Genomic DNA, 27,668 nt, shown 5'->3' with positions numbered 1-27,668 from the left:
ATTCTATCCATGGAGACAAGTACATAGCTAATTATATGTAAAATACTATGTGCAAAGCAGATACCAAACCAATACCAGGCAAAGCTGAGGTAAGGGGCTGGGGGGAGGGGTACTGGCAATGAGGAGGAGCAGGAAAGGTCTCACACAGGAAGAGGTGCCTGAGCTGAGTGAGGAATGAAAGCAGAGATCCACAGAGGCAGAGGAGAGGAAGGAGAGGCATTCAGGCCTGGGTGGGGGGAGCCTGGGCACCAGCACAAGACCAGGACGGGGTATGGTCTGTGGAGGGGGCGGGGCGGGTATGTGTGACAGGGAGGAGGTCCATTTGACTAGCCTCTGAAGTCCATGAATGGGGGCAATGTACAATAACACTAGACGTGAACAGGCATTAGAGCAGTCTATATTTGATCCTAGAGGGGGTAGGGGGCCAATGGAATTTACGGAGTGAGGAAGTGGCCCAATCGGACCTGTGCTTTAGACTCGTACCTTTGGAATGGGGCACGGGGACCACCCAGGAGGCTGGTGCGACAGTTGCAGGGAAAAGGTCATCTGGTCTTACCTCTGCGATTTCCACTTTCCTCTCCCACGTCTGAATGCTTTTTTCCAGCTCATAGTTGGTGACCTTCTCGTGGACGTACATCATTACGTGGGGCACTTTGTACGTGGCTAGCTGCTTTCTCAATTTCTTATTCAAAGCTTCTGCTTTGGCTCGGTCCTAAGGCAGGAAGGGAAAAGAGGAATCCCGAGCTGTGGCTGCTGCACCTCCTATAGCTGCCCTTGGCATCAGCACTGCCTGTAACACAGTATTTTCCCTGCAGTACCAAAATACTTTGTAATCTTCTGTTGCCTGTTTTCAAAAAAGGGAAAATGGAACCTGCAACCTGTAGACCAGCGAGTCTGACTTGGATTCTTGGCCAAATGCCAGAACAGATGGTAGAGGATGGTTAGGGACCATCTAGAAGGGGCAGCAGAGCTCATTCACAACAAACACGAGTCCTCCTCAAGAACCTCAAGTGGGCTGCCAGACCCAATGCATTTCCCTTTTTTGGGCAGGGTCTGTAAACCGGTACGTGAAGGTAGGGCTGGCCCTCCATAGAGTGTACTGAGAATTCAGCAAAACACTTGACAAGGCGTCCTGTGTGACTTGTAGAAAAGGTGGAAGGGCATGGGCTACATGAGAGAATGCGCTGCTCCCAGAATGCAGTGGTAAGTGGTCTGACGCCAGCTCAGCCAGAGGCCTCCAGGAGGGGGCTCCAGAGGGTCTGTGCTTGGCCCAGAGGTGCTTAACACTCTTATTAGTTATCTGATTAAAGACATGGAGGGCCTGCTAATCCCTTCTGTGATGACACAAAACCGCCTATAGCTAACACGGGAGGAGAGAATCAAGATCCAAAAAGTGACCCACAGGTTGGAAATCTGATTGAATCTCACAGAATGAAATTTAATAAATGCAAAGGGCTCAAAAAACTGGCCTCTGCAAATCAAAACAACTCCGAGGCACCACATCACCCCTATCAGCTTGGCCAACATGACAAAACAGGAAAATGATAGGTGTTGGAGAGGATGTGGGACAATTGGAACACTCACGCATTGTTGGTGGAGTTGTGAAATGATCCAACCATTTTGGAGAGCAATTTGGACCTATGCCCAAAGGGCTATAAAAATGTACATAACCCTTTGACCCAGCAATAGCACTTCTAGGGCTGTGTCCCAAAGAGATCAAACAAATGGGAAAAGGACCCACACTACAAAATTATTCATAGCAGCTCTTTTTGTGGTGGCAAAGAATTGGAAATTGAGGGGATGCCCATCAGTTGGAATGGCTGGAGAAGTTGTGGTATACAAATGTAATGGAATGCTACTGTGCTATAAAAAATGATGAACAGGCTGACTTCAGAAAAACCTGGAAAGACTTGTATGGACTGAGGCTGAGTGAAGTGAGCAGAACCAGGAGAACATTGTACACAGTAACAGCCTCACTGTGAGATGACTAATATTGATAGACTTAACCCTTCTCAGCAGTGCAATGATCTGAGACATCTCCAAAGGCCTCATGATGAAAAATGCTATCCACATCCAAAGAAAGAACTATGGAGTCTGAATGCAGATCGAAGCATACTATTTGCTCTTTTTTTTTGTCCCGTTGTGTTTTGTTCCCTCTTTCTGGTGGTTCCTCCTATTGGTTCTAATTCTTCCTTACAACATCACTAATGGGAAAATATGTTTAATAGGAATGTATATGTAAAGCCTATGTCAGATTGTACACCATCCTGGGGAGGGAGATGGGGAGGAAGGGGGAGAAAAATTTTAAACTCAAAAGCATATGGAAGTGATGGTTGATAAATCAAAATAAATTAATTAAAATTTTAAAAAATGACCTCAACAGTGTAAGACACTTGAGGCAAAGTTAGACAGTCATTTGTTTGGAAAAGATCAGGAGGTCTTAGTGGGCTGCAAGCTCCAAGCGGGCCAGTACTGTCATAAATATGGTGGCCCAAACAAGTAATGAACACCTCAGCTTCCGGGAGCAAAGAAGCCAGATTCCTGCCGTGCCCAGTCTGCACTGGTCAGGACGCATCTGAATAGTGGGCTCAGTTCTTGGCACTGGTTTAGAAATGGCGGCCATAGGGGGCAGCGAGGTGGGCTCAGTTCTTGGCACTGGTTTAGAAATGGCGGCCATAGGGGGCAGCAAGGTGGCGCAGCGGACAGAGCTCTGGCCTTGGAGTCAGGAGGACCTGAGTTCAAATCCAGCCTCAGACACATGACACTTACTCGCTGTGTGACCCTGGGCAAGTCACTTAACCCCATTGCCCAGCCAAACAAAACAAACAAACAGACAAAAAGAGATCAGCCTGTGCAGCTAGATCTTGAAAGAGAAATGGTGGCCGGAGCAGGGCAGCCAGCACGGTGAGGAATCTCCACATCATGTCACAGGAAGGCTGGCTGGAGGAGCTCGGGAGGCTTGGGGGGGGGGGGGGACGCGAGCCGTCTTCAAACACAGGAAGAACTAGGAGTTAAATGACGGGTTAGACTTTTGGACCTAGACAGAAGGGAGCACGGGGGGGACGTTCTGAAGGCAGATCTTAGGTCGACGTCAGGAAAAACTTTCTAACAATTAGAGCTACCTAGCAAGAGAACAGGCTGCCACTGGTGTCAGGGAGGGGGTGCACACCCCTTCATCAGAGGCCTTCTGAGACACAGAGTGGTCAGCAGCTTGTGGGGCAGGCCGTAGTGGGAGCTCTTCCAAGAAGGGGTTTGATGGCTGGGAAATCCAACTCTAAAAAAGTGTGATTCTGTGTTATAATATAATATATAGTATAATATTACATAACATATTATATATTTTATTATATATAATATAATAACCTAAAGGCCATTTTAACTTTCGGTGACCTACAGCTTCCCTTCATAATCTAGACAAAACATTCTTAGATCATAGCCTTAGAGCTGGAAGGAAACTCAAAAATCATCTAGTTCAACCTCATTTTACTTATGAGGAAACTGAGGCCCAGACAGCTGAGTGACTTGCCCAAGCTCCCTGAGATGACAGGAAGATGAGCTGGACTTGAACCCAAGACCCTCCACTCCCACTCTGGGGACCTTGCAGCACACTCCTCTGCTCTCAGGAGAACTGAGACGTCCGGCATCTAAGCCGCTGTCTTACCTCTTCTGCTTGCAAGGTTTCCTTTTCAATTTTCTCCACGATATCCTTCCTCAGGGCGATCTCTTTCACCACATGGTTGGTGGTTTCTGTGGCTCGCTGAAGCTTGCCCTGAAATAGGACAGTGCACCAGAGTCAGTGAGCAAAGACAGTCTCGCCCAACTGCAGAGAGGACCCCAGCCCGGGTCAATCTGTGCTAACAGAAGGAGAGAGGTGTCCCCCACACAGCAGCTCGTCCTGACGTCATGGGTCATACGCCCAGCCTGCCCTGAAACCAAGCATGCAAAGTAACCAAAGACCTCAAAATAACCCTAACCCTAACCTGCCTCCTATAAAACATAAAAACTTTATATAAACAAAACATAAAAACTTTCATATAAACATAAACTTTGTTAATTCAGATTCTGCTGACTTGGAATTTGGGAGAATTCTGGTGTAGACTGGGCTAAATTTTCCCTTTGTACTACAAAAAAAGGATGTCCTAGAAAAACTAATAAACAAAATGCTTCAACCAACAGGTAAAGCTAGGGGGCACTATAGAACACAGAGCACCAGCCTGGAGTCCAGAGGATCTGAGTTCAAGTCCAGTCTTACATACTAACTAGTCGTGTGATCTTGGGCATGTCACTTAATCTCTGTCTGCCTCAGTTTCTTCAACTGTAAAATGGAGATCATAATAGAACCCACCTCTCAGGGTTATCGCAAGGGTCCGATAAGATAACATTTGCAAAGCAGTTAGTGTTGTGTCTGGCACCTAGCAAGCGCTATGCAAAGCTTCTCTCCCCTCCTTTTGGGACAACAGGACGTTCAAGCGCTTCAGAAATACTCATTTCTACATAACTGATCAGCTGGTCACAAATCAATTTTTACATGTCTGTTAAAAACAAATCCCTCGGTTTGTCATTGTTTTGTTCGGGTTCGTATGATTATAGCCTGCAAAGTAACAAATTACATTTTTTTAAATTCAGATTTTTCTTTTTACTAATTCATATACAGTCTCCAACCCTAGTCTGAATTAATAAAATTTGACAGGACTATTTTGGGGAGACTCGCTGGTGCGTCTGAGAGGCAGGCTGTGAATGTGGGTCTTCCTGACCAGAAGGCAGCTTTCCCTCCGCCAAGCCACGCGGTCTCTCAGTACTCTAGAACGTTACATTAAATATTTTTGTAGGACAGCCAGTATGTGGGGTCATTTTGGAGCCTCGCGTTCAGGTACCAGCTACGTGGCTTTGGCAAATCCCTTTCCCTCTCTGAGCTTCACTGTCCTCATTTGTAAAATGGCGAGGTGTGGATTCTGTTCCAGCTCTGACCTTCTACGAACGTGGGAAAGAGCTATTCTGGCTAAAAATAGACCAAAGAACATAGCATAAGAGCAAGCACAGACATAGCGTTTCCTTTTTTGTGGCTAAAAGGAATATTCTATCTATCTCTGGAGGCCGCACAGTCCTGGTTTCAAGAAAAGACTTTTGATCAGAGGGCGGAATATCTTTTATCAGACTCTGTAAAAGTCAAAAGGGGTCGCACAACTTAGACAGAAGATATTAACACTGAAGTATCCTCCAGTAATAACTGAATAAACATTTCAGGAGCAAAACCCCAGTGAATGAAAACCATCTTAGAAGCCAGGCTCCTTAAACTCTCAGCCCAGGTTCTCCCTCATGGGACCGTGCAGGCCCAGGGCTCAGATGATAAGACGAGATGGAAGCCTGTGCAGTCTCACTGCATGGTCAGAGGGCCTGGTCCTCCCCGTGGGCCAGTTATTCTCTCCGAACACAAGGCAATTGGGCAATATGGAAGAGCAGCCCCACAAGATGCACAGATCACGAATGGCAGACACGACTCACATTGGTTAGGACACCAGCTTGGTTCTAAGTCTTCTCCTGCCAAAGAGGAGGAGGGCCTTCCTTCCCTCTGTCCCCGTCACCTCAAGGTTATCTTTAGTCGCCTCAATTCTATGTAGAGGGGCCCTGGGGCACTATCCTGCTCTTCAGCCATTGTTTCCTTCATTTTCTACCAAAAACTACTATCTCATGGTTGCTTGGACACCATGCTGCTTAAGTTCCAGGACAAAGACTCTGGAAACACTGTGGGATTGGTGAGCTTATAAGTGCAGCTAAACGTGTTTAGGCCTCAGAAGTGGTCTATGTTATATGGGGCGAATCCATGTGTGTCCATATGCCCAACACCCTCCTCTCTCTCTCCTTTTTTTTTTCTTTTTTGGTGAGGCATTCCAGGTTAAGTGACTTGCCCAAAGTCACACAGCTAGGGAGTCTTATGTGTTTGAGGCCGGATTTGAAATCAGGTCCTCCTGACTCCAAGGCGAGAGCTCTATGCACTGTGCCACCTCGCTGCCCCTCTCTCTCCTTCCAGTGTCTGCTGTCTTCAAGGATGGTGTTACTGATGTCAGTTAATATTTGTGTGGGCAGGCATGGTGGAAGGATGCCATATTTGCAGAAGATGCTTCTGCAACTTGAAGCTCTGGCTCCTGCTTACACAACATACCCATGGAACGTGGCCCTTTTTCTTCTCCTCAGCAGATGATGGTAAGGAAGGTTAAGTGCATTTTGGGATGTCTGGTAATGAAGAATGGAAAACCAGGCAGCAATGGACAAGAATGGTGTTCATGACACTATTGTCTGAGGTCTCCATTATACTTGGTCAGCTTCAAAGGCATTTCCCACCCGTGACCTTATTTATTCCTCACAGCCGCCCTGGGAGGGAGGCAGGGCCGGAATAATTATCTCCATTTAACAGGTGAGGAAACTGAGTCTCAGAGAGATTAAGTGACCCATCCTATTCCATTCAGCTAGCATGCAGTGGTGCCCAAAGACCCAGATGTATCTCTTCTGAGAGATTAAAGGATCTTTCCACTAGACGACTCTAGTACTAATTAATCTAAGGAGCTGCTGATAACCAAAGTGGGCCAGCTGTGCCACAGAATAAATTCCTGTCATTCTTACTTTATATAAATTGAGAAGATGGAGAGCATTTCCTGCTGTAAGCTTGAGCTGTATCAGTTCTCGATTCCGTTGATCAATATTCTCTAGAAACTGAATATTCTCGATCTTCAGCTGCTGAAAATCCGCATCATGGAGGGCCTCCCCAACCTCTTCCTTCTAAAAGTCAGAAAACAAACAAAAAACCAGCTAGTGACTACTTCAGTGGTGACTTCCATTATCCACCATTTGGTGAGTCAATTAAATTATTAATATTGTCTTGGTGAATATAAGTAATCTTGGAAATACATTTGGGGCAGTTAACTTCTATCCTTGAAAGCTCAAGAAAGATGGTTCCTAAAATTTACTGTGATGGAAAACTTTGTTTAAAATAAAATCTATTTTTATTGCTATCTTTTCCTTGTACATTATTTTTATTTCCAAATATGCCCCCTCCTTTCCCCAGACAACTACCCCGACGGGTAACAAAGATTTAAAAAAAAAAAAGGTAAAAAAACCTGCCAGGTAAAACCAAAGAGGAGGGGGTGCATTTCTCAACTTCTCTCTGGCGTTGAGCTCAGTTATTCTCACTCTAAGGCAGTTTGTTTCATTTCTATTTACATTATTATAGGTGTTGTATCTATTGTGAAAAGCCCTCTTATGACACAAACATTTCAAAGTCCTATTGCAGCCCTAACTCACTGGACACTTTGGGCTCCACACTGGGACCCCATGATATGTGTCCATACTCATGCTTCAGCCTCTCTACCAGGTTGTCATGAGAAGGTCACGCGAGTAATCGGGAATCCCCAGCCCAGCCCAGTGGGGCTGAGTGAAAGCTAGCCCCTTCCAAAGGCACATGGACAGTCACAGACTCCTGCTTGGTCCTTCTTTTCTGTCTCTGAGGACCAGAGAAAAGATGATCGGTGACTGAGCAAGAAGAGCTACTCCTCTCTCTCTTCTTCTTCCTAATGTGTGCCTTGGGCCTCCCGACAGCTCTCCCTTGGACCTGAAGGTGCCCCTCGAACTCCCCAGGAGCAGCGAGATGGGCTATACAGGAGGCAGTGAGGGCACGCCCTTGTTCGGGTGAACCTCAGACTGGCTCTCAAGGTCCTGACAGCTGCCTCTGCTCTGTTTCTTTCCCTGAGCCCAGATGACACAATGTTGGTCCTAAGGTGGAGCCTGCTAGCAGCCGGCTTGTGAGCTGGGCCGGCCAGAGTCACTGAGAAGGCTGGGCCCTGGGGACCCAGTGAAAGGCGCTTCTCCGAAGGGAGGCTCTGCCACACATCCCTGGCTAGCCAGTTGATAAGGGCCTGGAGAGAGCTGTGTGATCACCTGCCTCAAGGTTCTGCTGGGAGTCTTTCCTGCCCTCCAGGAGGATAAGAGAGGAGTGACAGGTTGCTGTTTCATGTTCTAGATTTTTGTCAGTCCACATTCAGGAGTCTTTTGTATTTAATGTGGTTTTTGGTGGTGGAAGAAATAAACAGCCTCGTACTTTTGAGTAACTTTGCTAGAAGGGACTCTCTGATCCTTTTTGGGGAGACTTTAAACATGAACCAGGCCTAACCTTTGTTCAAGGAAGTTTTCCTAGAATCACTCCAAGTGGGAACATTTTGAGACAGAGAGTGCAAAAAATCCCTGAGCCCTCCCTGGACTGAGCCCAATCTGCCTGAGGCCACCCTAAAGCCACAGATTATATGGTAATCCACATATACACTATATGTGTGTGTGTGTACATATATGTGTGTATACATGTATACCCACACATATATATATATGCATAAACACATAATTTTTATATCTACCACCTCAATACTCCAATCCCCTGCTCTCCCAGGACACATTTCCCAGCCCATTCAGATACCCACAGAAACAGAAGAACCATATCTGAGACACCACTATGTACCCCCATTACATACCTGTCTCAACTGCATCAGAATTTTTTTCTTTTGGACTTTGAGAGAAAGGTTTTTCAAACGTAATTTATCCTTCAAAGCATCCTTAAAAAAAAAAAAGGCATGTTTTTCCTTTTTCTCCCCTTTCCCTTCTCCCCACACAAACCTTGAACTCAATGGACCATGACCCTCAGCCCCTTTTATTTTGAGATGCAGGTAATTCTATCCACATGGTTACAGTCATACTTTTGGCCAAGAAAATCTGTCTCAAACTCATTTCTGCTCCACCACACAGAAGGCAGTCCTGCCTGACCTCTAGCGAGGTGCTGAGTTGCTGAACCTCTTGAGAATCTTTTGGAGCTCTTCAAACACTTCCTATCAGCCTTCCTAAACCAGGGCTCTGGGGTCCCCCTTTTAATTCTAGGAATCCATTAGCTACAGACAGTACACAAAAGGCTCTCTATCTGTGGCCTTCCATTGAAGACAACTTTCCCCAGTGTCAACTGAAAATGGGGTGAGGAAGAAAAGAAAGCAGAAAGAGCAGATACTTTGCCTGTCCATGTCCCATGTGGTTTTTAGACTAAAAATTCAAAATGCACACACCTTTCTTCCCCCCCAAAAAAAAAGTCTCATATCTTTAAAGAAATAAACGCCACGTTGCTGAATCAGAGGTATTGCATGAATAATAATTTAGATTTATGAAGTAGAAGCATGTTTGAGTGGTGCAGTGGAAAGAGTCCTGCGACTTGGAGTTTCAGAGCTGGGTTTCAGTCTCAGCTGTGGGATGGGGGCAGATCACACCATTTCACTAAACCTCAGTTTCTTCCTCTCTAAAATGGGGGTGATGACAGAGTCCTTGGAGCAGCTATCACAGACTGGCTGCTGTCAGTACTGCTCCTAATAACATCTGACGGTCACTGTGTCAGATGAGGTCACTGGTGCCTCAGTCGCCACCGTCCTTGGGACTGCTGCGCACACTTCCCCACCCGCCCCTGAAGCGCGCCATCGAACTCACCCTGAGTATGTTCTGGTCCTCCACATACTTCAGCACCCTCTGAGTGGCCACAGCGCTACCCCGTTTCCGGGATATCGTATTCAGAATCTCCCTCTGAAACTCTTGCATGGCCTTTTTAATGTCGGCCCCACGGATTTCAGCCTCTTCAATGATAGCCTAGAGAAGGTCAGGCCAGAGCAAAGAAGTCTGAGGTTCGGAGTTCCTGGCGGGCTGCAGGGCCACGCATATCGCTTCCCTTCCCACATGCATGCCCTGCGTGCCCAAGACAGGCTGACCAGCTGTTGCTGACCTCAGCACTCCACCCACGGTGACCACTCCCCTCACCTCCACCCCTTTAGAATCAGTAAGTAATTCACTTAAAGTTTAAAAAAAAAAAGCACTAATTGCCTACAAGACATTCCAGGACCCCTTTCTCAGACAAAGCCTTTTCTACTATCCCCAACTGTCAGCAGTCTAGATTCTTCAAAGTATCTTGGATTTATCTACAAAGCACACGTCGAATCCCCCAGTAGAAGAATTTCCCAGACCTTTCTACCTGTGGGAGCTTCCCCAAAATAACCTGGGCCGTGCCCTGGAGGTCATCGCAATGGAGTTCTCATGAGGAAACAGGGCTGGGGCATTTCCCCCTTGTATTCTGGAGGGGACGGATGAAGATGAGCCCTTTAAGGGAGACCCATCCACCACACTGGCTCACATCTGCAACATTCCACCGCGGCAGCACTTCAGCACGTGCCCGAACAGTGAAGAAATCACGGAGAGCCGAAAAGCACTTAGATAGAATGCGGTACAAACCAGGCGGCTGGCTTAAAAGAGATCGAAGAAGGTAGTTCTCAGCTTCTCCTTTTGGAGAAATCCGTGCTTGTAGGGGGAAGACTGACTCAAGGTAAACTTGAGGGTCTCTTGACAACAGGTGGAGAGTGGGACAGATGAAGGGGGAAGCGGAGGGGAGCTGGCCTAAGTGAAAAATGGAGTCCATATAAATGTTATAGGTCAGGATGGATTGCTTGCAGGCTTAACGTTCTGGGGGAAAACAGTCAAGTGGTTTCAGCCTGTATGATAGTCCTTCACGGTAGAGACAGAGACAGGCAGTCAAGTGGCAAAATCAGAAGGAGCTGAGTTCAAATCCAGTCTCAGACCAGGTCACTTAACCTCTGTTTACCTCAGTTTCCTCATCTGTAAAGTGGCAATCATCGCACCCACCTCCCAGGGCTGTTGGGAGGATCAAATGGGATTATATTTGTAAAGTGTTTTGCAAACCAAAAGTAGTAGAGAAGCACTAGCTATCATTTGCTAGTAGTATGTATTTCCACATGCTCATAACACAAATGTGTTGAGGTGAAATCAGTCTCTAAAATAGATATATAATGAACCTGTTAGTACATTGTCCACAGTCTTGATTTCTTGTAGACCCCATTCTATTTGTAGTCCTAGCCATTTTTATTAACAGGGAATTAATATTTGGGAATAGAACCCCCTGAAAGAGATGGTAAGTTAGGAACAAAATCAGATGATTGGCCCTTGACAATCTAGCCTTCCTTATTCATCAGGATCCTGAAATGGGTGAAGGTGAAGGAGCTCTCCATGGAAGTGGCTTGCTAACCTTCACGAGAACCCCACAGAGAAGACCTGTCAGAGACAACTTCACAGAGAGGGCAGGCGGTAAGAGGTTACTACTTAGTCATGTCCAAGGTCGTTCGAGGAAAGGCTTTAACAAACCACCTTCTAGAGCCCAAGGATGACTTCCTCATCCTGCTCCATACACTCAAAGGATGCCACCTCCCAAACACGTCACCCCTGTCCCAGTCACCTTTCATTCATTTTGACTCAGCCCTCTCTGCTTCAGGATCTCATAAGTCAACAGAGCTCAGCAAAGCATACAGTAGGTGCTTAATAAATGCTTGCTGATTAACTAATGGGCACTAAAGAAACATTTGCATTTGTCAGCTAACTGATTAGTTAATTAGCAATGATACAGAACAGAACTGTACTGATCAGTCTGGGGAAGGTGATACCTCATGCCGATGAAGCTCCCGCTCAGAATTTGCCTTCAGTTGCCTCATTTCTTCTTTGATGTCTTCTAGTTCCCGCAGGGCCAGGTCACATTTCTGATCCACCGTAAGGAGTACCAGATGCTCTGCGGGTACCCGGATTTTGGATTTCCGCCTGCTCCGAAGCTGTTAGTTAAGAAAGCCATGACATCAGCAAGCAGGAACCAGTCAAAGGAGCCGGTAAATATGTGAGCCGCTGGTTCCTGGAGCTCCCCAGATGAGCACCCAACATGGGAACTCCAACCCGGCCTAAGACGTCAGGAGCTGTGCAATGGGAAAACACCACCATGGCGCCCTCGGGAGAAAAGTTTAGAAAAAAGAAAAAGACCATTCCCTGACGTCAGAGCCAGAGCCCCAGGCCTTGAGGTCTGCGGGGGCCAGCTTCAAACATAAATCACGTCTGGGCCCAGAATGCGGCTAAAACCTTTTCTAGTGCCTCTCCTTCTTACCTTCCATGTATTCAAGGTAACACTGGGAAGCGGGACATACATGTTGAGAAAGGCTCTCTCCTATCGAAAGGACTTGCCAGCAACTAAAAATATCCTCTTTCACACCAGTTGGGAATACAAAGGAAGGGAGACATGAAAGTCAGAGCAGGGAGAAAAAGGCAAGGCAGCTTTCTGGAGGAAGCAGCGAGTTACAGAGCAGACACCTAAACATGGGAACGAAATGGTACAAATGCCTCTCACTACAGTAAGTACCTGTGCAAAGTCCATTGTTGCTGTTTTAAAATCTGATGCGCGTGGGAAACGCTGATCCCGAGGCTCCAGCTTATTGTAATATTTCTCAAACATCTCAGTTTCGACTTTGAGAGAAGAGTTTCCATAGCTGCAAAAATGGTGGACAATTGAATAAATCTTGCTGTTCAGTTACTCTTGAGCCAAAAAGGACGGTCTTCAGCGTCTAGCTTACTTAAGGAGTCACAAAATTCAGAAGCTGCCAATCAAACTATGGCTTATTACTAAGATAAGACTGGGGATTTCACCTTGAAATTTCTACTATGTCAAATGTAAATCCACCTAACCACTACATTTTTGCAATTACACACTTAGCACAACCTTCAGACATTTCCCCAGTTTATGTGTTTTTTCTCAGTTATTTTATTTCCAGCACCCAACAGATGGAATAATCTACTGGAAATTCATTATAAACAGAAGCAAGTTTGCAACAGATGGTTCTTAAAAAGTTTGAGATGATGAGCAATATTCATCATGTGCCTGCCCAAATGATGGCTTTCTAACCTTGTCAAGGGCAAAGACATACACAGGCTTGTGCCAGTATTGGGAGTATTTCTACTACCATCCTATTAGAGACCAGTAGAATTTGTTATTTCAGTGGCAAAAACAGTTGTAAGGCCCCTACTGCATGCAGAGCACCTCTGTTAAGTGTGGGGGGGGATACCAAGATAAAAAATAAGGCACACCTCCTCCCCCCTTCCTGCCCCTCACCCTCAAAACCAGGAGATGGAAACTAGACAAAGTAGGAGCTGGAAAGAAAAGCAGGTAAAATCACTAGATCTTTTTCTACTGTGGAATTTTAGGAATAGTGTAAGGAAACTGAAGTTTGACAGCCTACCCCTAGCTCAGAAGACCCAGAATATAATCACAAGGGGTTGTTAACAAGGTGCTAAAAGATGCCCTAAACCCTTCGTGATGTGACCTTTCTCTGGCAGAATTAAAAGGAATAACTTCATCTGGACAAGAAAAAAATTAAATCCCCTTTTGATGGCTTTAAATAGCTAATCCCTGGAGGCAGCAGCTCGGTTAGAGGGAGTTCCAAGCCAGAAGCCAGAAGTGGGAGAGGAATGAGGCCCCTGAAAGGGAATCATTCTCTAGGAGGACAGAGTTTCTCTCTCCTCCCTCAAACACATTGCTGTGAAATGGAGCCACTTGACAGACAGGAGACATTGAATCCAGAAGAAGACAGAGAGCATGCTCCAGAAAAACATCTCATGAGAAAGAAGCAGCAGCTTCATAGAACAGAATCCCTGGGAACAGAAAAGAATGCTAGCTATGAAGAAAGAGAAGATCCTCTAACTCTAGCTAAGCAGCCCACCCAGCAGAGACAATGCACCCAAAAGGAGGTGAATGAGGAGAAGACAGAAGGGATTTCCAGGCCCTGCAACAGAACCAACAGTTCTATATACATATACTTTTGCCACATATATATCAATCTATCATGTACTTCACTACCACTACAATTGAGTTTGAGCCTACTCTTCCAGTGACACTGTGTGAGGGTGAGTGTGCCCAGGTTTATGGAGGGATGTTTTGTAGCCACAGTTTCTTACAATGCCATTTATTTACTACATTTACTTGCTTACTTACTAAGCTATTTTAGCAAATGCTTTACTAAGAGTTAACTGTGTCTACTAGCTGATTGCTACTGGGAAACATAAGAGTAGGGGCTCATGAACCAAGAGGACTTTGTACACAATAACAGCCATGTTATACAATGATTAAGATTGTTAAACTGAACCCTTCTCAGCATTACAAGGATCTAAGACATCTCCAGAGGCCTCGGGATGGAAAATGCTGTCCCCATCCAAAGAAAGAACCGTGGAAGTCAAATCGTTATCACTTATTTTTACCTTCTGTTGAGTTTTGTTTCATCTTTCTGATGGTTCCTCCTATTGGTTTTAATTTTTACTTACAACTTCACTAATGTGAAAATACGTTTAATAGGAATGTAAATGTAAAGCCTATATCAGATTGTGCGCCGTCTTGGGGAGAGTGGGGGAAAGAAAGAGGGAGAAAAATTTTCAACTCAAAAGCATATGGAAGTGATTGTTGATAAATCAAAATAAATTAATAAAATTTTTTTTAAAAAGGGTAGGGGCTCATGAGCTACACTGTTAAAAGGGCAAACCCACAGGGTTACTCCCAGAACCTGGGGACCCAACCCTCAAGTCTGAATGAAAGTTGAAGTAGCCCCAGAAGGGTTCATATACTAAAAACAGAAACTCAAATCTTCTTTCTCCAACAACACATTACTTTTCCAGGGTACCTAAACTCTGATCTGGACTATACATTCCATCTTGTTCTTTCGGTTCTAGTTTCACTTGCCACCTTTCATGGTCATGACTCCACAGTCCAGGGATTCTTAACATGGGGTCCATGGATAGATTTTAGGGGGTTTGTGAACTTGGATGAGAAAAAAATTACATTTTTGTTTTCATTGACCTGTAAATGAAACTTAGCATCTCTTTCAATTATTTAAAAACATTATTCTGATAAGGGGTCCACAGGTTTCACCAGACTGCCATAGGGATCTATAACACAAAAGGAAGCTAAAAACCCCTGCAGCAGTCAAACATTTCAAAAAGGCTCTGTCCACCCTTAAATCCTTCACTCCCTTGTCCTTTCATTTTTCCCTCACCTACTAATTCCCACTGCTAGATCACCTCCTAGCTCACAGATGCCAATTGCTACTGGAATAAGTCTTGAAACTGTGTTTCCTGCATCCCCTTCAAATTCATGTTTTCTAACCTCACTTGGGTCCTTACAACTGTGTGGCAATCCTTGTATTACTTCCTATCACACTCTCCCACAGCTGTTCTTCTAAATCTTCTCTCTCCCCTCAAGGCTTCAACTCTATTCCCACTTCCCATTCTTGGCAGAGAGCCATACAGCTTACTTTGTGGATGTAATAGGGTATAATCAGTTCTTCTGTCTCCTGGCCTGGCCAACCATGGGTGCTGACTCAGTGTCAAAGGACTCGGGCACTTTGGAGATGGTGAGACAATCCCTTTATTGTCTGATAAGCAGGAAGAGCTACAGATCTTTGAAAATTGCCTCACCATTCCCAAAGTGTCCAAGTCTTTCGGTTCTGAGGCAGCACTCCTGATTGGCCAGAAGCAGGCAGAACAGCTCTATGTATGCTTTGTTACCCCAAGACTGTGGCTGCCCCTTATCTTCTATCGTGCCTATCTCAAAACTTTAACTATTCCCTCCTTCTCTCCGTTCTAAAAAAGGTGAAGTACTCTCTCCTATCTGCCAAGGCTAACTTATTCTACTCTCATCCTTAATCTCAACCTCCATACTCATATACTCGTCTCTTGTGGGACCTTGCTCCACCAATCCTTCCCTTTCTCTAATTTTCAATCCCTTCCCCCTGCCTAAAAACACATTTTCTTTTAACCTACCACACCTTATACTATCTGTTTATATCTCTCCTTCCTTTATAGAATAAATTTCTAGAAAGAATAATCTATACTAACTGTCTCTATTTTCTACCACCCACTTAAAGTTTAATCCCCTGAGATTTGGCTTTCATTCCCATCACTTTACTGTAATAACCTTTCCAAGGTCACCAATGACTCTTTAAAAATTGTTTTTATTGCTATCTTCTGTTTTACAACACTTATGCTCCCTAATGTATTCCTTCCCCTTCTCCATGACCCTCTCAGAGAGCCATCCCTTAAAATAAAGAATGACTATTCAGCAAAACTAACACATCAAAAAAGTCTGGCTCCATCTGCAATGTTGTACATCCATAGTCTCCCACTCTGCAAAAAAAAAGGAGGTGCAGCAGTGGAGAAACCAGGGGGAGACCTGACCAAGGGGGAGCTAGCGAGTTCAGTCCCTTTGAACTTGCAGAACCTTACAGTTGGTTAACAGTGACTGAATCCAGCAACAGTCTATGGTGACTCAACTCGAAGAAGCCAACAGACCCAAAGCTGGGTCAGGAACACGCAAACCTCGGACCAGGAGGGCAGTGAACAGACTTCTCCCTAAAGCATGCCACTTTGGAAGCACTGGAAACTTGCAGGCCCCCAGGCTGAGCTGTGAAAGCACCCCCCCAGAAGTGAGCAGAGTTCAAAATTAACATAGCGTCCAAAGTCAAGAAAATAGCTGGAAAAATGAAAAAAATACAAAAAGAACCTGACCATAAAGAGCTATTACAGCAACAGTTCAAGACACACAGAAGACAATCACTTGAAAACATCTACAAGCGAAGCCTCAGAGAAAAATGCAGATTGAACAAAAGCCCAAAAAGAATTTCTAGAACAGTTAAAGCAAGAGCTAAAGAAAAGATTTTTGAAAGAGTAAAAAAATTAGGAAGGAGGAGGAAATGTGATATGAGAGTATATGATAAACATGATAAGAGTGGTAGAGGAAAAAATGGAAAAAGAAATGAGAGCTATGTAAAAAAAAAACGTCATGGAAAGAGAACTAACATTACTGAAGAAAATGACTCCCTAAAAATCATAATTGACCAAATGGAGCTAACGACTCCATGAAACATCAAGAAATAATCAACTTCCCTATTTTTTTTTTTACAGTTGACCATCCATGTATCCAGTTGAGATCATCTTTGACTCTTCTCTCTTCCTTACTTGCTCCTCCCCCAACACTCCAAAATCCTTTTTGGCTCAGAAATTTGTTTATCATTGAAAGACTTCATTGAGGTACAGATGTCTCTTCAAACTTTTCAAGGTCCAAATGCTTCTTAATTATCTCTCTTTTGCCATTATACAACATACTGCCACTTTTGCTGGGTAGATAATTGAGTGTATGGTCCACAGCATACATTAGCACAACATGGACTTATCAATGTAAGAATTCTCTGGTGCAGCTCAAAACCCATCTAAAACTTACATTTGTCTTAAGAGTGTTCCCCAAGGCTCAAAGTGAGGAAGTGACTTGTTCATTGTTACTAAGAGAATACCTGTTAGCAGCAGGGATATAAACCCAAATTTTTCCTTTCTGGGTCCAGTATTCTCATCATACTATCTCTCGTGGCTTATACCATAACACAATCGATCGCAAAGTTCCTACCTCCAGGATTTCTCTTGAATCTATTGTATACTCTATAATTACAATGCCGCCACCACCTTGGTGGGCTTCCACCTTCTGAAGAATGAAATTGCCCTTAAAGCAAGTCAAGAAATGATTAACTTTTATTTTTTTGTTACTAAATAATTAACATAATAAATAACAAGTCAAGAAATAATTAACTTTCATTCTTTGTTACTCTCTGCTTTGGCTAGAGACAGAGCTCCAGCAGATGTCTGGATAACTGAGGTCCTCATCACTACACCAGGCCTCTGATCCAGGCTTGTATTCTACTTTCAAAGTTGTTCATCTACTTCCTCTTCCTATCCAGGTGATCAGAAGTACACTACCCAAATACTTTCTGCCATGATTCACCCCTCTTGGATTTCCTCACATTAGTATATACTCTTAACAGAGAATACTGCGCTTCCCTCCCACCACCCTTTACTGAGTCTGTTTCTCTACCAGAGACATTCCCGGCATGGGTATCACTCCATCAAATCACCACAATATCTAACAGGTGAAATTTGCCTCCTTGTGCTAGGACCTCTATTTAATTTGATTCGCTTTAGCAAGTATTTTTTAAGCACCTACTGTGTGTGAGGGACTAGGTTGAGTGCTGAGGATACAAAGACAAAAACTAAATACTGTCTGCCCTCAAGGAGATTACATGGGGGGAGTGACAACATGTAACACATGAGTAAACAACAATACACAAAATTAAAGTACTTTCATGGGAGTAACAATGAGAAAAGTCAGAAACAGCCTCTTAAAGAGACAGCACTTCAGTCAAGCTTCGAAGAGGATTAGGGAAGCCAAAGAGACAGAGGAGAAGAGAACATTCCAGGAATGGGGGTACCTTGTGAGAAGAAACGTAGTGGGGAATGATGGAATGTTGTATAGGAGAACAGCAAGCACGCCAGCTGGACTGGAATGTGGCATACATAAGGGGGAGATGGTGTGAAATTGTCCTAGAAGGGGGTTTATCAGTTGGAGCCAGATTGTAAAGGCTTTAAATGCCAACCAGAAGGACGATGTATTTTATTCCAGAGACCACTAAAGCTTCTCGGACAGGGAAGTGACAGGGCTGGGCCGGGGCCTTAAGAATATCAATTTGAATACCTAGTTAAGATTCCTTAGTCTGTCCATGTTTGTCCACAGGGAAGCAGTCGGTAGACAGGAAGAGATTAAAGATGAGTGAGAGTGGGGATATAGAGAGGGCAATCTGCCGGAGAAAACAGGATGGCATGGGGTCATTTGTGCGCACAGAGGAGTTCTGCCTCGGCAAGGGTAAGGGCCCGTGTGAGAGGGAGTCAAAGGGGGAGGAAGTGTCATGGGAGATAAGCAGGAGGCAAGGAGAGGGGGCTCTCAGTGAATGGCCTCATGTTTTTCAGTGAAATACATGAAGCAAGAGTTTCAGCTGGGAGGTGAGAAAGAGGGGAGCCACGAGGTTTGAAAAAGTTTGAAAAAAAAAAAACAAACCAAACCACCGTTGTGAGTGGGATAGTGAATCCCTAGGAAGGTAAGAAAGGATTGCCTTGCCACAGTGAGGGTCAGGTTGAGATTGTGTAAGATAAACGGACAGTGGACCCAGTCAGCAGAGTTTCACGATTTTCTCTGGCTTCACTCATCAGCATGTGTGTAAAAGCAAAGGCTGCACACAGTGGGAGCCATTCAGTGCTGAGGCTTGTCAGGGCAGGGCCGGGTAGAACAGTTTACGGCCTATACTGCTACATTTTGTTTTATTATAGTTGTGACTGCTTCATCATGGCTGACAAATCCGCTGTAATCTCTGACTGATGCGCCTTGGCTCATTAATTGTCTTTCTTCTTGAAGCTGGCAATTAGAGTGCTGACTCGGTGTGTCTAATGGAGTTGAATCTTGCATTCTTTCCTTCTGAGATGCGGTGGTTTCTTTCTATTTGCAGACTGTTGCTTTTTTGTGGACTTTAGAATTTTTTTTTCTAAAACAATTTCCTTGAATATAACTTATTTTTCCTCATTTCCATTCCCTTTATAATTTTTCACTTTCTTCTTTTATTTGCACTTACGATTTTTTTTTTACCCGTGTTGTCTCAGTTCATTTTTTTTTTCAATGTGTCATTTGATTCACGAACAGGGTTGCCACGACCAAAAAAAATCAATCAACAAATTGCTGATTTCCTGGCAATGAATCTCTCCACAGTAACTTGGCTGGTGCTTGAAACCTTTCCAACATGGTAGAACCTGACAGAGCTTGTGTTGCCGGCATAGCCTTCAAGAACCCACGGTCACCTCTGTATTCAGAGGAGGTATCCAAGTCCCACAGCATGGTGGAAGATGCCCTCGTGCCCAACGCATGCAAAGACATGCAGCAGAGGAGAGCTGCCCAGGCTGAAAAGGCACGGACGGTCTATAATCCCCATCTCTAGAGGTAAGGAGTACCCACATTAACGAGGTCACAGAACCACGCAAGAGTTGCTATCGCCATTCCAGACACCTCTCAGGGCGTGCCATCTGTTACACTAACTACAGTAGTCAGTCCTATTTCTGATGCTGATAGACTCTGGCCCTTTGCTTTATTTCCTATTTCGGTTGATTTTCCTTTGCTTGTGTGGATTTTTAGCCATGTTCCTTCTCCTCGGTGATTTCTTTTGCTCTTGTAGGGGTATGGGGGCGGGGGGGAGCTGTGCTCTTTGACCTTCTCCAATTCTAGCTCCAATGCCACATCCTCCAGAAAGTTTTTCACGGGCTGTTCTTCCAGAAGGAAGTTCTCCCTCCCCTGCACTCCCACAGCCCTTTCCACAATTCTTCTTCAATGTTCTTCTATCAAGAATAAATCACATTTTTATAGCATTCTCACAATTTCAAGGTAGTTTCACATGCATTATTACATTTGATTCACACGACTGTTAGGTAGGCAAATATTATGCTCGTTTTACACATGAGGAATGGGAATTCAGGTCTGGAGGAAAGCTGAAGTCACACTAGCTGCTAGTCCAGTGCTTATGATAGCAACATACATGGCTTCTCTTAGGGTTTACATCTCTTACGATCACCTCATGACGTGTCTCAATTCTCATCAGAGGCAAGCAGGAGTTCTGGACCCAGAACCAGAACAGCTGGCAGGAGAGCCTGGACAAATCATTTCACCCCCGGAGCCTGTAAAACAGGGTCTGCAATACTTGTACCGTCTACGCCACTGAACCCTTCAGTTCTCTTGAATGAGAAATGTGGCTAATGCTTGTACTGCCTACCTCCACGTGTCAGGAAAGCATCCCACAGTTTTCAGCATCCTATAAACGGGAGACAGGATAGTGCATGGGGCCCATCACCTTCTGCCATATATGTCTGAGCTCCTCCACCCATCCACCCTTCCTGTCATTGTAAGTCCCCTGAAGGCAGGAGCCAGTCTTCATTCATTTCTATAGCCTCACACTGCTTGGCATGATGCCATGCATACAAATATCTGGCGAGTACAGAACTGCACATGCTATTCCTTATATTTTCACACAGCTTCTTAACCTGAAAACACAGCACTCTAACTTCAGAAACAATTAGACGAGTCAAAGGTTTGAGATCACAGAGAAAAAAGGAAATGTGGAAGCCGTCCACTCTGACCCTAAGCCTCAAGAACAGAGGAGGTAAGCAAGGCTTTGAGAAGTAAGGGGACTTGCATAAGGTCTCCCTGCAGGTGACCTTCAAACTCAGGTCCTATGACTTAAAATTTATTCATTTTGACCACACCAGGAGCTCAGGGCATCAGCAGTTTCTCTTAATGCTGCATTCACAGAATCAATAAATGCTCAAGTACTTACAAATTCAAGCACAAAAGCGATGGCAATATTGATTTTATTATTATTAATCAAAGACATCACCACACGTTTTAACACAGATATCTTGCCTCCCCACCCATGTCCCCCATGATTCAGTTAATAAGGTGAGTGCTTTATAAACTACTTTAGACAATCTGGCTCATCTTCTAAAACTGTTCCTTTGCATTTGTTCCATGAGACAAGCCACAGCTTGACCGTACTTTCATGGTTGTGTAGAACAGAGAGGCCTGGAAATCCAGCCTCCTAATGGACTTGTGACCTTGATCGCGTACTTGCTATTCAGAGAATATACAACTTCTTAGGCTTAAACAATTGTTTCTCACACTTAACAATAACAGGCTTTTAAAAGACCTGAATACTAGAACCACTGTAATTTTTATTCTTCATATCAACAAATGAAAGTTTCTACACTATCTAAATTCAAAATAATCCTTATAATTAAAGGTGTTTGATTAATATTAAATGAAATCATCAAAATTAATAAAAATGATTATTCCCTTAGAAACTTTTATTTCTTAATTTTTTCCCAAAGCACTTATTCATATACAAAGTAGACTCTTAATACATATCAATTCAACTTTAACATAAGCCTCCTTTCATTTTTTTTCAATTCTTTTTTAAAGATGTTAAAAGCTTAACAAGCTCAATAAAAGACAAATCCAATTTAAGAGCCACAAACTGTCTTGATGATCGTGGAATCCAAACCTTCACTTCGCTGTTTGGGAAGATGAGGCAATGGGAGATGACATGCCAGGCCCAATGTCCCCAACCTATTAAATGCCAGGAGACGGCCTCAAACCCAGGTCCTTTCCTTCCAAATTAAACACCCCTTTGATTATACCACAGTGCCAAGGACCCACCCTTCCCACCCTACTCCCAAGTGAGAGAAGGGGGACCTTTTCTAGACTAGCACCTCAGAAGACTTTGTGGGCTTTCATTTGGAGGGCAGAGACTTGGGGAACGCTGCACAAAAGGGAACGGGCCAGGCAAGAGCTGCAGCCTTTGAGCGCATGGGACAGACAGGGAAATATGGGGCAGGGCTGAGAGCCTTGGGCTGGGGGGTCAGGATCCACTGTATCTCAGAGTCAGGAGGCACGAAGAGGTCCTGCCCCAACAGGGGAAATCCAGTGATGAGGCGCCCATCCCACTTAGGCGCAGCCCTGATTATTAGCTTTCTCCTACACTTGAGTTAAATGTACCTCCCTGCACCCTCTGCTTTTGCCATAGAGGTCAAGTTTCTAGCCCTCTCTCCTGAAGCGCCATCCAGATCCAGGGGCTGCTTAGTCCCAGGAAAGCCAAGTGAGGGGCAGCAGGGAGGGAGAAGCATCGCCCCCTGACCCAGGGAGGTGTGACAGCTGTATAGTCGAGGGCAGTGGGACCATGAAAAGGGCCCCAGGAGGCATCTCAGTCTACCTCGCCTGATCAGGAAACCCAGCTACCCAGCTGGGTTCTGTGGCCCCTCCTGGGAACCCCGGGCTGGCCCCTTCCCCTCTCTGGCTCTCTATCTCCTCCTCAGTTAAACGGCCCTACTAATGTCCACTCTGCCCACCTCCCAGGACCATGCTGTGGAAAGTCGCGTGATGTACCTCACCGAGAAGTAGATGTTTGCCCCTGCCCAGAGGCCCAGCGTGTGGAAACAAGCATTTCCTGAATGTTGTCCAAGACCTCAGAATTTGGGTGCTGGCATAGGAAATGATGCTTCAGACACGTGTGCATGGGCCACAACGTTTGGACGTGAAGCCGGGCTGAATTGTTTCTTCTTTGCTATAAATTTTCTCTGACCTGACCTTGACCCCGGGGTATTCCATTTCTTTAGCCTTTCCATCAGGCTGTGAGCCCTGTCGATTTTTCAAGTGCCAGGCAGGGGATATCCCAGTGGTCAACAATGGGCCTGGCGTCAGGAAGATGAGTGCATATGCACTCTTACACACTTATTAGCTGTGTGACCCTGGGCAAGTTACTTCACTGCTATTTGCCTCAGTTTCCCCAACTGTAAAATGGGGATAACAGTACTGACCTCACAGGTTGTTGAGAAGATCAGGTGAGCTAATATATGTAAAGCATTTAGCACTTTGCCTGGCATACAGTAGGTGCTATATAAATGCGGTCAGAGAGGTAGGAGGAGAACCAGGAGAGACCTGAAGAGAAGAAGAGTGTTGAGGAGGAGAGAGTGATCCCCAGTGTCAGAGGCTGCAGAGAGGTCAAGGAGAATGAGGGTGGAGAGAAGGCCACTGGATGTGGCAATGAGGGGAGAGCAGTGCTGGTGGAATAAGGTCAGAAGCTGGGTGTAAGGGGTTAAGAAGAGGGTGAGCCAACAACCCCCCAGTATCCAAGCTGTGGCCAAGGCCTGCTGATTTCACCTCTGCGGCATCTCCCCCGACCCAGGGCAGGCCTCATCACCTCATACCAGGAATACTGCAGGAGCTGCTGGGGGTCTGTCCTCCTCTAGCCTCTTCCCCACTCCATGCCTCCCTCCTTTCAGCCACTAAATGACTAAAGTACAGGTCTGCCTACGTCAGTGCCTGCTCAATAAGAAGGTGGAGGTATTGAGCGTAAACAGCTTTCTAGAGGAGTTTAGCCACAAAAGAGAAAAGAGGCACAGGACGCGAGCAGGGATGGAAGGATCAAGTGAGGGCTTTTTCAGGATGAGGGAGGCAGGGGCATGTCTGTAGGCAGTAGGGAAGGAGCTGGTAGAGAGGGAGAGGCTGAAAACAGATGAGAGTGAGGAAGACAGAGGAGATGGCCTGGAATGGGATCACAAACAGGTAGAGCCTTGGTAAGGAGGAAGACTGCTTCATCAGGAAGGAGGGGAGAGTAGCAGAAAGCATCTGATAGGAGAGAAGAAAGGAGGAAGCTCACAGCAAATGGCCTCAATTTTAGATGAGACAGAGAGAAGATGGAGGGGAGCCATGGGAGGCTTGAGGAGGGTAAGGTTTGGAAGAGCCGCTGTGGAGAGGGGAGAGTGAGCTGGTAAAGAAGGCAGAGTAGGACTGCCTGGCAGCAGTGAGGGCCCAGTCAAGGTCATGTAACATAAATCTGTCGTGGACCCCGTCAGAACAGGTGCGTGATTTTCTCCACTTTCATTCAGTAGCATGTGTGTAGGCACCAAGGTTGATGAATGGTGGGAGTGCCCCAAAGCTGAGGCTCAGATGGGCATGATCAGTGATATAAACAGGGAGCTAAGGATTCAAGACAGGAGGACAGTGTAGAGTTGAACTGGTTCACCAAGGAGCCACACTGGGGAGAGGAGGAGAGAGCGACCAGTGCAGAGGAGATGGCCTAGAGAGAACTCAAGGGTCAAGGGCTCGGAGGACATGGTGCAGATAAAGAGTAGGGTTACAAACGGGATGGCAGAGGGAGACGTGAAGAGCCAACGTATTATGGTTGAATAAAGGGGTGTTGGAATTCCTCAGCATGGAGGTGGTACATTGTGGCTGATGGCAAGATCAAGGGTGTGACCATCTTAGTGCGTGGCTAAGAGAGGATGGAGGAGCAGCTCAGTGGGTCGAGGAATTGAGTAATTAAGGTTTCTGAGGGAGAGAAATATGTATCTAGAAGTCCCTCTAGCATGAAAGCAGAAATTGGGGAGGAGAGAAAAATAGTGAGCCAAGTATGGCACTCCTTGAGGAAGGAAGGGGAGCGGCCTGGGGAATGGGGGGGAGCCTGTAGACAACAGCTTCCGGGCTTTTGATTAAGGGGTAGACATGAATAGCAGGCTCTTCAAAGACAAAGAGGTTACTGAATAAGGAAGGGGAGCACCGGGCACAACAATGCAGAGCCTAGGAGAATGAGGGAAGGGAGGCCTCTCCAAAGCCTGGATGGAGCCAGATACCTCTGGACCCAGCCCAAGTTCTGAGGTGACGATAGGGCTCCCAGGGGAGCCAGGATATTTGCACACTTAGGACCATTGTGGTCCCCTTTCTTTCTTGTACAGTTTTTGTTTGGGGCAGGTATTTCCCGAAGGATTTTCCAAGTCTTTGGACTTAATCTTTTCAGGGCATAATTTCTTACCAATTTCTCCAGAATCTCAGAGGGTTAACAGAACTCATATCAGGACAACAATCCCTTCCACAAGATCCCTGGCACTGCTGGTGAGAGGGAACACATGAATTCTGAAGGCAGACCAGTCCACTTTGGGACTGGTTAAAAACCTGTTTGAATACGTTGCCTGATTCAAAGCTGAAATCAGAGCCCTGCACGACTTCTACCCACAGCTCCTATTTAGGCCTTCTGAGGTGAAGAACAAGGGCTAGGATGGAGACCTGGGCTGGAACCCCTGTGCTGCACCCACTCCTCTGTCCTGTTCTTCACTTCTGGGGTCAAGCACAGCATGAACTTCCATCTGATTTTGATGAGGAGGTGGGAGGCCATTCCTCATTTGTACAAACGAGAGGGGCTGGATTGGCTGATCATTTCTTTCCAGCATTGATGCTCTGTGGTTCAGCCAGGGCTAGAAAGAACCCTGGGCTGGAAAGAGGCCTTGGAGATGCCCAAGTCCAGAGAAGCTGAACCTGGGGCCTGTGAACTTGTGCTATGAACAGACAGACAGATAGATAGATGGATGGATGGACAGATGGATGGATGGGTAGATGGATGATGGATGGATAGAGGGATAGACAGATGGGTGGATAGACAGATGGATAGATGGATGGATAGATAGATAGATGGATAGATAGAGAGATGGGTGGATAGATATAGATAGACAGATAGATAGATAGGTACATAGGTAGATAGATGGATGGATGGATAGAGAGATGGGTAGATAGATAGATAGATGGGATAAGCAGATAGACATGAGTAGACTGATAGGTAGATGGATGGATGGATGAATAGTGATAGATATAAATACAGACTCAGATATATGTGTCTTAATAACTACTTCATTATCATTGTTTTCCTCTGTAATCCTGTTTTATGTATTTAGGCAGCTGGTGGCACAGTGAATAGAATGCTGGGCTTGTAGCCTGGGAGACCAGAGTTCCAAATCCAGCCTCAGACACTTACTAGTTGTGTGACTGACCCTGGGCAAGTTACTTAAGCTCTGTCTGCCTCAGTTTCCTCAACTGTAAAATGGAGCACCTCCTGTAGGGACAGTTATTGTGTGGATCAAAAGAGAATATCTGGAAAGCTCCTGGCACACAGTAGGTGCTACATAAATGCTTATTCCATTTGCTTCTCTTCCCTTCCTATGCATTAAAAACATGATTCTGAAAAGGGGTCTATAATCTTCACTAGTCTCCCAAAGGGGTCCAAGGCCATACGCAACGCTATGGACGCCTGGTCTTGTCCAAGCTTCCTCGTTTTATAGTGGAGGAAACCAGGGCTCAGAAACCGGAAGTGACTTATCCATGGTCAGAATTCCAATCCAGGTCCTCTGAAAACACATTCTAGGCTCTGTGTCCAAAGGCAGAGCTGGAAGCGAATTGTGTGTCCACAGGGACATCCGCGCATGTGGGCAGAGGAGGAGTCTGAAGGGCAGAGAGGCCCCACACGCACCCCCTTTGGGCAGAAGAGGAGCCTGACGGCCCAAGCGGGCTCCACCCACGCGTCCTCCGGGCCGAAGAGGAGCCCGACGGCCCGAGGAGGCCCCTTTCGAAGCGCCCCGGCCCCGCGCGCGCGGGCCTCGAGGAGGGAGGCGGCCCGCGGCGGGGCGGTACCTGAGCTCCTCCACCAGGCCGCAGAGCTGGATGGTGGGCAGCTCCACGCCCTCCCCGAACTGGGAGTCGGAGGTGGGCAAGCTGTCCGTCTCCTCCTCGCCGCCGCCGCTCGTCATGTCGCTGCTGCTTGTCGTCGCCGTCTTGTCTCTCCTCGAGGCGGCAGCAGCCTCGAGGGCCGCCGCCTTGGACTTCGCGCGCCGCCGCAGAACGCCGTTGCCAGGGCAGCGGGTGGCGTCACTGGGCTGCGACGCGCGCGGCGGCGCGTTGCCGTGGAGACGGGACGCCGTGCGGCAGCCGCACCTGCGCTCTAGCCCGGGAGGCTCCCCATCGCTCCTCCTACCAGCCCAGCTATCCCGGCAGCCGCCTCTGGGCAGACGCCTGGGGGAGTGGTGCAGCGGATGCCGGCGGAGGGGAAGCCGAGCCAGTCGTGCTAAGATGCCCGGGGTTCACCAGCGCCTGGGCAGTAGATACCCAGAGGTCCTTTAGTCTCTTGTAGACCTCCCAGGAGGGACCGCTTGTTAACCAGGGTCTCCTACTGCGCCCCAGGGGTCCAAAGAACAACTTCTAATCACATCCCCATCGCCCCAGAACTGAATATGTCCGTAGCCTCAGTTTCCTTACCTGTAAAACGAAGAGGTTCCATTAGATCGGGGGTTAACTTTGCATTTATTGAGGACCCCTTTGGCAGTCTAGTGAAGCCAGGAAACCCCCTTCTCAGAATAATGGTTTTAAATGCACAAAATAAAATACAAAGGAAACCATTTATATTGAAGTACTTATAGAAAAAAAATTTTTTTTTAAAGTTCCATGACCTTTACATAACTCCCTAGATAAGTCCTTGGGGGCAGGGACTGGCTTTTGCCTGTTT

At 46.1% G+C, this 27,668-nt stretch overlaps 1 protein-coding gene across 1 annotated transcript in view; it reads right to left on the bottom strand.

Moving 5' to 3' along the window:
• CFAP263 (cilia and flagella associated protein 263) overlaps positions 1-26,994 on the bottom strand; it is a 28,484-nt gene extending 1,490 nt beyond the window's left edge. The window contains exons 1-8 of the mRNA XM_020963710.2: positions 26,801-26,994; positions 12,254-12,380; positions 11,517-11,678; positions 9,505-9,660; positions 8,514-8,594; positions 6,619-6,774; positions 3,662-3,769; positions 557-712 (exon numbers count right to left, since the gene is read on the bottom strand). Of these exons, the coding sequence (XP_020819369.1) occupies positions 557-712; positions 3,662-3,769; positions 6,619-6,774; positions 8,514-8,594; positions 9,505-9,660; positions 11,517-11,678; positions 12,254-12,380; positions 26,801-26,916 (1,062 nt within the window). The 5' untranslated portion in view covers positions 26,917-26,994. The remainder of the gene's footprint in view (positions 1-556; positions 713-3,661; positions 3,770-6,618; positions 6,775-8,513; positions 8,595-9,504; positions 9,661-11,516; positions 11,679-12,253; positions 12,381-26,800) is intronic.
• Positions 26,995-27,668: the final 674 nt, after the last annotated feature.

This window comes from Phascolarctos cinereus, unplaced genomic scaffold (assembly GCF_003287225.1).
Source record: "Phascolarctos cinereus isolate Bilbo 61053 unplaced genomic scaffold, phaCin_HiC Scaffold_2;HRSCAF=192, whole genome shotgun sequence".
Lineage (NCBI taxonomy): Eukaryota > Metazoa > Chordata > Mammalia > Diprotodontia > Phascolarctidae > Phascolarctos > Phascolarctos cinereus.
The sequence above is the reverse complement of the archived record's forward strand: the minus strand, read 5'-3'. Positions and strand labels throughout refer to the sequence as shown.